Source organism: Panicum virgatum, chromosome 9N (genome assembly GCF_016808335.1).
Source record: "Panicum virgatum strain AP13 chromosome 9N, P.virgatum_v5, whole genome shotgun sequence".
Taxonomy (NCBI): Eukaryota; Viridiplantae; Streptophyta; class Magnoliopsida; order Poales; family Poaceae; genus Panicum; species Panicum virgatum.
In genome coordinates, this window is record NC_053153.1 from 15,380,797 (window position 1) to 15,392,056 (window position 11,260).

At 47.5% G+C, this 11,260-nt stretch overlaps 1 protein-coding gene across 1 annotated transcript; it reads left to right on the top strand.

The window, feature by feature from the left end:
• Nucleotides 1-1,109: 1,109 nt before the first annotated feature.
• LOC120687971 (BTB/POZ domain-containing protein At1g30440-like) lies at nt 1,110-8,462 on the top strand. Its single transcript, XM_039970086.1, has 4 exons — nt 1,110-1,581; nt 5,694-5,763; nt 6,166-7,353; nt 7,530-8,462. The coding sequence occupies exons 1-4, from the start codon at nt 1,523-1,525 to the stop codon at nt 8,097-8,099; spliced, it is 1,887 nt and encodes a 628-aa protein (XP_039826020.1). The 5' UTR covers nt 1,110-1,522; the 3' UTR covers nt 8,100-8,462.
• Nucleotides 8,463-11,260: the final 2,798 nt, after the last annotated feature.

An 11,260-nucleotide genomic window follows, 5' to 3' on the forward strand; every position in this document is an offset into this window, starting at 1 on the left:
GGGAGCTGCGGGCGGAGGCGGGGTGCGGCGCACCTCCAGTGTCCCGCCCGTGCTCCTCCCGTTGCCGCCGCCTGGGAGCTGCGGGCGGAAGCGAGCTGCCGTCGAGGTTGCCGGCGGTCGTCGCGGAGGCAGGCACCAAGGAGCCGGCGGCGAGCGCCAAGGAGGCAGGCACCAAGGAGCCGGCGGCGAGCGCGAAGGCAGCGCGCGATGGGGGCGGGTGCTGCGATGGTCGACGCCTGGGCGCGCCGCCGCCGCCGCCGCCGCTAGGGCGCGCCGCCGCCGCTAGGGCGCGCTGATCTGCCCCCGTCGCGCGTCAGGCTGAACTCACCAGTGGGTGGGAGTGAGAGGGACGTGGGCGCTGACGTGGGTGCTGACGTGGATGTTCTTTTTACTGTTTTACATTGTAGCATGTACTGTTTGCAGTGTAGAATTTGAAATGGAGGTGAGATGGGAAGTGGGATGGGTAGGCCGGTGAGTTCAGCCTCACGAATCCTCTCAGGAACCACGCACGGTGCAGACATCGAATCCTCTCTCCAGGAGCCAGAAAGGGCAAATCAGTCTTTCTCCATCTCCGATAGTGTCTCTTAGGCCTCTTTCGATCCGAAGTGATATGTGTCGCAAAAAGTTGGCGCGATGTCATAGACGATTTATCTAATTTTTTAATAGTATATATGACACACTCAATTTTCTTAATGGTATATATATCAAAGACTCTCCCGCCCTCCTCCACTCCCCAGCTTGTCTGGCACAGTGGCCTGTTGCCACTCCCTTTTATCTTCTTTTGCCCCCAAACAAGTACGAGTACTCCTCACAAAAAAAGAGACAAAAACGAAGCACCTCCAGCTCCTTGATGATGATTCTTAGACCGTCCACAGTGGAAGGAGGAAATAACGGAGCAAATACACTGTTTGACACTGTAGATGTACTGTTTGGCACTGTAGACAGAGAGGGCATGGGAAACGAGGAGGGAGCAAATTTGCTCTTGCTCCCTCCGCTGTGGTCAGCCTTAGTGAGAGTGGCCCGGCGTGATTCTAATTATCTTATTACTTCAAAAAAGATTCTTAATTATCTTAATCAAGCGCGCTCAAACCCACATGAAGAGGGGACGAGGGTGGAGACAGAATAGAAACTGCCCTGCCTCGCCTCCTTCAAGAATCCGCCTGCTACCACTACTCCACTCTCCCCATCCCTACCCCCCATCGCCTGCCTGCAGGGCGCCTCCGCCTCCACCCCCCGGCCGTGTGACCACCCCGGCATTAACTGCCCGCATTGGTGGTTTCCCGGGGTGGTTGGATTAGGTTGCTGACCCTGCCCCAAAGCAGGGTTGCAACTTGCAACGCGCAGCTCTTTTGGTTTCGGAGAGGGGAGACGGAGACGGGGAGCACGGCCATGGCCTGACTGCCTCAGCTCTTCCGGGTTGGCGGTGGTTGCGCGTCAGCTTCCCTGTCTGTGGCGCTCCGCTTCGCTCCTGGCCACGTATTAGCTCGGCGCTGCGGGAGGAGGTGGAAGCTCTCCGGCCGGGATGGCGTCCATGAAGCTCGGCTCCAAGCCTGACGCCTTCAAGAGGCAAGGCCAGGCATGGTAAGCTCCTCAGATTCTCCACCTTCAACGCTTTCCTTACCATCCACCCTCCCCAAGTTTCCCTGTGTTTGTTTGTGGTTTTTCGCGCTTGTGCGCGGCCGGGGTAGATAATTGGGTTGGCTCCTTCGCCTCGTTTCCTCCCTAGTCCCTTCTTCTTCTGGTACCGGCCGATGGCTCCGAATTCGGGGGATTCCGGGTGGGTTCCTAATTTCGTACGGTCCCGTCCGAAAATGTCACGAGTCAAACCAGTTTGGCCGTACCACACGGCGGTCGCGCTTGCAGCGCCGCTCCTCCAGGGGATGGGTCCGAACCTACTTGATGGCTGATGCTACCTTCAGATTGCGAGGGCGTTCTGAGGCCTTGTGAGGTTGTTGCCTTCTGTTCTGTTCTTCTGTGTCTGTGCATCCCGAGATGCCTCTAGTGTTCCGCATTTGATTTTTGCAGTAAAAAATTACTGGGCTTTGCTTGTCTTGTTTCCCCTTGTTCTCTTGCTCGCCCAAGCATGCATCGAAGCAGAAGAAATCTGGTAGCAAGGACTATCCTTTTGTTCAAATTGGTTGTTTAAATTGGTCGTAGTAGAGGTAGAGTACAAGAGCTCTGCCAGTGGTCCTTTTTGGATATCCGAATCCCTGAGGTTCAGTTCAAAATTTGAACTACAACCCAAACATTCCTACTTCCTAGACCACCCTCCCTACCCAAGCCGGGCCCTCAAAGTGTCAGAATTCAGGATCCAAAGTTTGGCTGCGCTCTGATTTGATTTGTACGGTTCGCTTATAGTCCACTTGCAAAATGTTTTGATTTGATTAATACCAGCTGTGACAGAACCGTCAAATTAAAACTCTAATTAAGCGTAATGGCGGTCATTTGAACACATCGGGCGCATTAGCTTAACGGCTTAATTTGGCGATCCTTTCTCAACTCACGGCCCGATCGAAACATCACCGGTAGTCCCACGCGAAGGTGGGCGCAGATGGTACAAGCACGGCATGAAACTTTGAAAATATAACTTAAAGAAAAACGAAACAATAAGTTTTACAACCAGGTTCACTTACCAAGATAATTTACAAAACTTTACAATAGATGCGACTGAAGTTCGGAAATTAAAAGTTCCTACAACTACTTTAGCTTCCCTCAGTTCTGATCCTACTTCGCCGGTCGGACCGGTCTACGCAAAACAGAAAAAGCGCACAACTCGATAGCGCCCTAACCTAAGGGTCCCGCTCCTCGACCTGCCACGCCTCTGCATCTCGGCGGATGAACTTGACACAACAGGGGCAGAAATCGACGTCCGGGTGTTCTGTAATAATAAATGTGGCAACAAACCCTGAGTATTCTAATACTCAGTAAGGCTTACCCGACCAGTGGGTATAACATAGCCCACCTACCTAGACATGCACGGCATTTGGCTGGTGGTTATTTTGCAGAAATAGCATCTAGAGGTATATCCTTACTTTCAACATTTTAGCCACATATTTTATAAAGCTAGACTCTCACTAAAGTTTGCATGACTACACACATGTGGAGCATCCAAACAAGATTCAGAATTTATATCCATTTTTATATCTCTAATACCCTAACTCATTCGCTACGGTGTGACAAAGAGATCAAGGCCCTCATATCCGCGAGACACGGCGAATCGACCCGATTTAACCTTGCAAGGTGGACCTAACCAACACGGTGCGTATAAGCCCCGTCGGACCACACGCACCAACCCTTCCCCTCCCCGCCTCGAACTACAGGACCGCCCCACCATCATATGGTCAGCCGAGCTCAACATGAGACCACCAAAATAATACATGCATTCCCAATTCTCTGCGACTACTCGACTACCCCAGGAGGTGAGATGGAGTCCTGTACTTTCGAAGCAAGGCAGTACTAGGCTTACCGGTTTCGACGACCTCCTACTCCCGGCATGCGGTTAGTACAATTCAATCCCCGATCAGCACTGCCACAGCGACCGGTCCTTAAACGACTCAGACGGGGCTAAGGCACCCAGAAACCCTGTCCTGCTGCCATCCCTAACATTCTCATCATTCCCCGTCTGGTCTCAATTTCCATATCAAGAATCAATAACTCATGTACTGGAATATAAATATATATATCTTACATCTCGCGAGTAACCGGAAATTACTCGACTTCTAACATCCTATATCTCGCGAGTGACAAGAGATCACTCGTCTTCTATCGGGAACCATTAAGCATAGCACTGCTATCGTCCTATACATGCTAGTATAACTCAGGGGAACCTAAGAATCATGCAACTAGGGTTCCAACCAATTCCTGAACCTACTGCACAAGTATTAGAAATATAAGTAGGTGTCATAAATTTAAAAGTAATAGGACATGCACCAGGGCTTGCCTTGCGTCTGCTGCTCAAAACTGGGGTGAGTGGGGCCTTGGGCCGACTCCCCGCGAACCTCCTCCTGCGGGGCTGGCCCCTGCGGCTCCTGTGGCTCCGCAACCACTGCGTATACGGCTCCCTCGGCGGCAACGTCTACACGTATGCAATGATATGAGAATGCATGCAAATACGATATGCAACAACAATCCTTGAAATGCTCAAGTAGAAACACTACAAATTTACCCCAAATTTACCCAATTCTACACCCAACAGTTCTATTAAAACCCGGAATATCCGGATTCATACCCGGAGTATCCGGATTCCGAAATCCGGAGTTTCCGGGCCTATACCCGGAGTTTCGCCCGGAGTGTCCCAAACCCGGAGTATCCGGGCCTATACCCGGAGTTTCGCCCGGAGTTTTCAAAACCCGGAGTTTCCGGGCTTATACCCAGAGTCTCCGGGCTTGACAGCATTTTCGCCCCAAAAACTGAAATCTTAATCTTTGGCAAAACCACCCCACCAAATTTGAAACCCTCTTGAATCCTAGTTGAAGGATGCATATAGATATGATTGACCAAAGGAAATCACCTAAAACATCCTAAAACAACCAAATCGGCGAGCCCTAGCTTCTAGTACCTTGAGCTATCTCCTCTTGCAAGAAAATTCGAAAACGATGTCGCCCCAAGGTGGAATACTTGTAGAAGATGATCCCCCACGCCGAGTGAAGCTCCCTTGGTCTTGGAATCAAGTTGAAATGAAAGATTTCGGAATCTAGAGTTTAGGGGAGAGGGAGGAGAGGGAGAGCTCGCGAGAGAGCTGAGGGAGAGAGAGGTAACGGGAGAGAGTGAGAGTGAGGGAGAGAGAGTGATATTTTCTATTTAAATAATTGTGGGGCCCAGAGGACAAAAATTATATGAACTAGGAACTCCATGTCCGGAGTATCCGGGCCTACGGCCGGAGTATCCGGGCAGGGTGTTACAATTTCCAACTGCAAAATGTTGGGCTCCCAGAGCTCTTTTCATGGACTAATAAAATGGGTAGCGGTGATGTTATTCTTTACAAGCACAATAAAATGGGTTCATACATTTTGGTGGTTACACGCCCTGCATGAGTGCCTTATTGCGCATACTAAATGCATTTAAGCATGGTGGGTGCAGTCAGTCACATGTTATATCGACAGGAATTCTAGTAATTAGAGTTGACTGCTTCTTTCAATAGTTTATGGGGTGGGCCTAATGGATCCACATGACATTAGTTGGTAGTGAGATGTTATTGTACCTAATAATGGAGACAGATGTAACCATCAGGGGATTATTTAACTCGGAGCATATTTGGACTTTGTTTCATGGAACAGGTCTAAATCTCAAACCCATCAATCTCCTGTCAGATTGCTCGCAGCTATATTGATGTGCCTGTACTTAGATGGATCACAGCGTTGTATTTGTGGATAATATACATTTACAGAATATATGCCTTGTATCTTAATTTGTTGGCTAGTATAGTATATTTTTTTTGGTTCAGAAAGGTGTTCCAAATATACCTCTATGTGTTTACGCTTGACTCTGCAATAGGTATGACATTATCCCCTAGAGTTCTTTGTAGGAAAAATGTACGTATGATTTGAATTTGACATTAACAATGGTGGTGTGCACATCATTGTTTTTTGTGACCTCAACGAGCCTCGTCAAAGATATCTTTCAGTTCTTTTCACTAGAATTATGTGCTTTAAATTTTCTGAAGTCTGATTGTTCTTCTTCTTGTGAACCTCTAGGTTCTGCACAACAGGACTTCCTAGCGATGTTACTGTTGAGGTTGGAGATATGTCCTTTCACCTTCACAAGGTATTGTGGTTTTCCGTGAATCTCTATAACCCATTAAGTATGACCATCCTATTACTGAATCCTAGAATTGAAATTGCTTAGAACTTTATTTGCTTGAGTTGATACCTATGAAAAACTGTACATGGAGGAATACTAAAACTTGTTAACTTGCTGAATCCTGTTTGAACAATAAATGGTTACTTGATTTGAATGAAACTCACATCATACTATGTTTGACTGCTGTGTTTTCTAGGTAAATTAGCTTCTAGTGGCATTTAAAAAAGAATGTGAAAATGGTTGTAAGCTTTTTTTCTATCTGTCCTATGCTTTTTTTTTCTCCTGAACTTGCTTAGTTCATATGCCTTGACTGGACTTCTCTATATGTTGACTGTATTCTTCCTAATGATATCGATCTTATTGCAGTTCCCTTTGCTTTCAAAAAGTGCCTTTCTTGCGCGTTCGATAGAAGAGAATGCAGACCAAGAAGAGTGTGTCATAAAACTAAATGACATTCCTGGGGGTGCCAAGTCATTTGAGCTAATTGCAAGGTTCTGCTATGGTGTGAAAATAGAGCTTTCTCCTGCAAATGTTGTATACCTACGATGTGCATCTGAGCATCTAGAAATGACTGAAGAAGTAGCTGAGGACAACTTGATTGCGCAGTCAGAAATGTTCCTCAACCAAGTGGTTCTCCGCAACTGGAAAGATTCCTTGACAGCATTGGATACATGTGATGACCTACTCCCTCATGCTGAAGACCTTCAGATTGTGAAGAGATGCATCGAGTCGTTAGCATCCAAAGCTACTACTGATCCAAACCTCTTTGGATGGCCGATAAGGGAACATGGCATCATGCAAAGCCCTGGTGGCAGTGTATTATGGAATGGGATCAGTACAGGTGCAAGGCCCAGAAACTTCAATGCAGACTGGTGGTATGATGATGCTTCATCATTGAGCTTCCCCATGTACAAGAGATTAATTTCCACCATGGAGTCCCGAGGCATCCGGCCTGAGATAATTGCTGGTTCTTTGACGTACTACGCCAAGAAGTATCTCCCAGGAATCAATAGGCGTCATAGCATGGGCACTGTGCCTCTTACTGCTGCTCTATCTGAGGTTGAACAGAAAAACTTACTTGAGGAAATTGATAGGCTATTGCCCGTTCAAAAGGGTATAGCATCAACCAATGTTCTGCTTGGGCTCCTTCGCACAGCCATGATTCTGAAAGCCAGCTCCACGTGCATCTCCAACTTAGAGAAACGAATTGGCATGCAACTGGACCAGGCCACTCTGGAGGATCTACTGCTGCCAAATTTCTCCTACACAATGGAAACTCTGTACAATGTTGAGTGTGTTCACAGGATTCTTGATCATTTCTTGGCAATGGACCAGGCTAATGGTGGCGAGTCCCCATGCTTGGATGATGTGATGGCATCCCCATCCTTGACACCGATCACAAGTGTTGCCAAGCTAATTGATGGCTATCTTGCAGAGATTGCACCAGATATCAATTTGAAGCTTCCTAAATTCCAGGCTTTGGCGTCTGCTGTCCCTGAGTATGCTCGGCCATTGGATGATGGGCTTTATCGTGCCATTGATATATACTTGAAGGTACATTCTATAGGCTACTGTATTTCACAAACTGTAGTTGCACTGCTGTATTCTTCATTTGCCTCATCATAAAATGTGGACAGAATGCTACTGAAATTTCTGCATGACTTGTCTAGTAGAACAGTATATCTTTGCATGCTTGGAAGTGTTAAATGTTATATCTTTCCTTTTCACAGGCCCACTCCTGGCTATCAGAAGCTGAAAGGGAGCAGCTCTGCCGGTTGTTGGACTGCCAGAAGCTCTCCCTGGAAGCATGCACCCACGCGGCCCAGAATGAGAGGCTGCCGCTGCGTGTGGTGGTGCAAGTCCTCTTCTTCGAGCAGCTCCAGCTACGAACCTCAATCGCAGGGTGCCTGCTGGTCTCCGACAACCTTGAGGGGTCCAGACCCCTTAGGAGCGGCATTGCAACATCCGGCGAGGCTGGGGGCTGGGCCACGGCAGTCCGGGAGAACCAGGTTTTGAAGGTGGGTATGGACAACATGCGGATGCGATTGGCTGAGCTGGAGAAGGAGTGTTCGAGCATGCGGCAGGAGATTGAGAAGCTGGGTGGGCGCAGCAGCAAGGGTGGTGGCGGCGGGTGGGCCTCCCGAGTCGTGCCCCGGCGGCTCAGCCTGAAGGTGAGGTCGCAGATGTGCAGCGCGCAGGAGGGCTCTGTCAGCGAGCAGCAGAGGAGCATGAGCGCCAAGCTCGACAAGCTGCAGGCCAAGGTGACGAAGCATAAGAAGCAGCTGGCTGCGGATCCCTGAAGTGAAGTCCTGGAGACCCCGGCTTTACACGGCCTGACCTTGTAATTTAGCCCGGTGTTAATCTCTTTTCCATCTTTTTGGTGCCTGTAGTTGCTAGGCGAAACGTCTGAAGTGCAGTGGTTAAGTCCGTGGTGAGAATCCGAAGTGCAAGTGCTCCCGTGTTTTGACTGAAGTAGCAGCTGTGATCAGTAGCTGTAACTGTAAGGACTTCGTCTGCTTACTTGGCAACCGTGATCTGTGACATATCAGTTGTTAGTGCTATATGTTTATGCGCAGAGCACTGGCCACTTTGAATTGTTAGCCTGTATTTTGATGTGCCAGCTTCAAATGGCTGGACAGTTTGATTGTTTTGCAGAATGTTCAGACACAGAAGTCCAGTGTTCTTATCATGACTGATCGGCTAGTACGATGTGTGAACTGGAGAAAGAGGGAGCTAACGACACTGCAATTCGGCTGCTTACTTTGACTAGTGAAGCCGGTGTCTGTCTCTCTCTGATCTGAGTTGATGTGCAAATGGGCATGGAATCTAGAAGTCTTCGGTTTAACTGAAAGTGACATCAAACTGCAGAGAAACAATCTTTGACCTGCTAAGTGCTAAGTGCTAACTGCTAAGCATTTGGTTGCTTAGCAGTCTGGACAGACCAAATGGGTTATATTGAATACAAAAAACGGGGGTTCTCTTGGAGCTGGCAGTGAATCAAATGCCATTAGTTTCTTCTTTTTCCAAGCGAAGTGAATGAAATAGTTTTTTTATTGCAAGTGAATCAAATAGTTGAAGCGCGGCTGGAAGTCACTCTCTAATATTTGTGCATCTCAAGCAGTTCATGAACCCCACACAAAAGACGCATAATTTTGGAACCTTATTTCAGGCACAACTTCAGGTCGCCGTCGTCAGTCGTCCAAGTCGTCGTCAGTCCATACATATTTTATTTTTGTTTTTTTATAAGGATTCTGGTTACAGAAACGTAGAGTGAATGCTGGGATATCTTGATATCTCCACTTTTCTTAGGGCGTGTTTAGTTCGTAATTTTTTTTTTGGGTTTGACTACTGTAGCATTTTCGTTTTTATTTAGTAATTAGTATCCAATTATAGACTAATTAGGCTCAAAAGATTCATATCATCATTTACAGCTAAACTTTACAATTGGTTAATTTTTAAACTACATTTAATACTTCATGCATGTGTCCAAAAATTCGATGTGATAGAGAATCTTGAAAATTTTTAGGAACTAAACATGACCTTATTTCTCTACTGTGAAAGTGACACCGTCTCGGTGTCTTATTTTGGAAGTTGTTATTACCAGCTACTGACGCAGATGCATACAGAAATGATGCTGGATTCTTGCTTTCCCTGTCGACTGATTGTGCCAGGCCTGGCGTCATATCCAAACACTCTTCCAAAGGTTTCGCTCGGTTCCTGCGTCCTCCGTTCACACACATCCTGGCAAGGAAAGCCGGCCCTTCGTCTCTCTCCAAGACTCCACTACAACAATTACCGGCGACTTGTTCTCCGATCGTTTGGAGTTTTGCAGGCAACAGCTGACAGGCTATTCTAGCAGCAATTGGACGAATAACCAATGCTTGGTTCATTGCGTACTGAGACGGGAGCACATGGACGCACGCAGTTGATGGCCGCATCTGTTCTTGTTCTCATCCGTGTTTTGATCAGTTTTTTTCCCTATCACATAAAAAGAATCTTAGAGCATCTCCAAGAATTTACTATCTCAACTTGACATCCATCTACTTTTAGAAAAATAAGAAAAAAAAAGACTCCAACAGTTTAGCAAACAAACTTGGCAAAAATAGCAACTTGGCATATCTCCCCTCCGCACGCGCAAATATACGCGCGCCTACTCCGCTTGGTATCGCGATTTTTGCCGCGCCGCCGCCTCTTCTCCGCCGCGCGTAGCGTTGGCGCGTCTTCTCCCCGCGCGGAAAAATCAGCATCTGCCGGGTCGCCGCCATGCATGCATGTGGAGGCGGCAGCAGCAGCTCAGCTCACCTCTTGAATCCGGCGCTGACACCCCTGCGCTGACACCCGCCATATGCATGATGATGGCGGATGATGATACGGGGGGCACGCGCGGCAACAATTTCATGATGCATGCATGAACAACTATATATGCTGCTTGGAAGAGATGGCCGGCAGGGAGGCAGAGATGACATGCGACGCGGCGGCGGGGAACACGCGCGACGCCCAACCAGGGTTTAACTTCCCGTCGGGAAGTTATTTCCCGGTGAAGTCCGGGAACGGGAAACCGGACGGTTTCCGGCGTTTCCGTGCGGTTTCCGGCGTTTTCCGACTGGGTTTTCGTTTTTGAATCGGAACGAGAAACGGGAACCGCAGAAACCGCGTCGGTTCCCGTCCGGTTTTGTGAACCATGCGCCCAACAGATCGTCCGTGGGGAAAAAGGCCTTGTGGGCCTCTTTTTTTAATTTGGCAAGTTAAAAATAGCAAATTTTTGGAAAGAGTATTTTTTTCAGCTTGGTAAATTTTTTAAGAGTTGGTAAAGTTAAAAATACCAAACTCTTGGAGATGCTCTTACCATTTAGTAGTATCAAATAAAATTTGTTTATGAAATTTTTTTGACAAATGGATGCTAATTTGTGAGACGAATCTAATGAGACTAATTAATCCATAATTTGCTACAGTGATGTTGTAGTAATCATTTACTAATTATGAATTAATAAACCTCATTAGATTCATCTCACAGTTTAGCCCTAAAGTTCTGCCATTAGTTTTGTAATAAGATTTTATTTGATATTAATAAATATTAAGATTCTCTTTGATTTGATATAATCTAAAATTTAACTTCTGAATCCAAACAACCCTGCGGTGGTGTCGGAGAGGTTGAAGCAGCATCATGCCGGCGGCTGTCCGGATCGCGGCCTTTTTTTTTAGTGATAACGGAAGCTATACGTGGCACGGCCCGAAACTCCCCATGAAGTCAGCGCTGGAATTGACCCCCAAGTTTAGCAGCTCCATGACCATGATGAAGTCACGCACATGCGCGCAGGACGGGATTGGTCGCCGCCAGCCAACGCAAGCGCTCACATTGACTTGCGTTGGTTCAGCTCGCTTCGTTGGAAGGGGACGGACGATCACATTCATTGAACCAAGCAATCCCTTTGGTTTGGAGACAGTTTTTTTTCCTAGATAC

What these genes read in the sequence shown, in the direction of transcription:
- LOC120687971 (XM_039970086.1), top strand. Translation starts at nt 1,523, where the DNA reads ATGGCGTCCATGAAGCTCGGCTCCAAGCCTGACGCCTTCAAGAGGCAA. An exon ending in AAGAGGCAAGGCCAGGCATG is followed by an intron (nt 1,582 to 5,693) that starts GTAAGCTCCTCA and finishes GTGAACCTCTAG; the next exon opens with GTTCTGCACAACAGGACTTC. An exon ending in TGTCCTTTCACCTTCACAAG is followed by an intron (nt 5,764 to 6,165) that starts GTATTGTGGTTT and finishes ATCTTATTGCAG; the next exon opens with TTCCCTTTGCTTTCAAAAAG.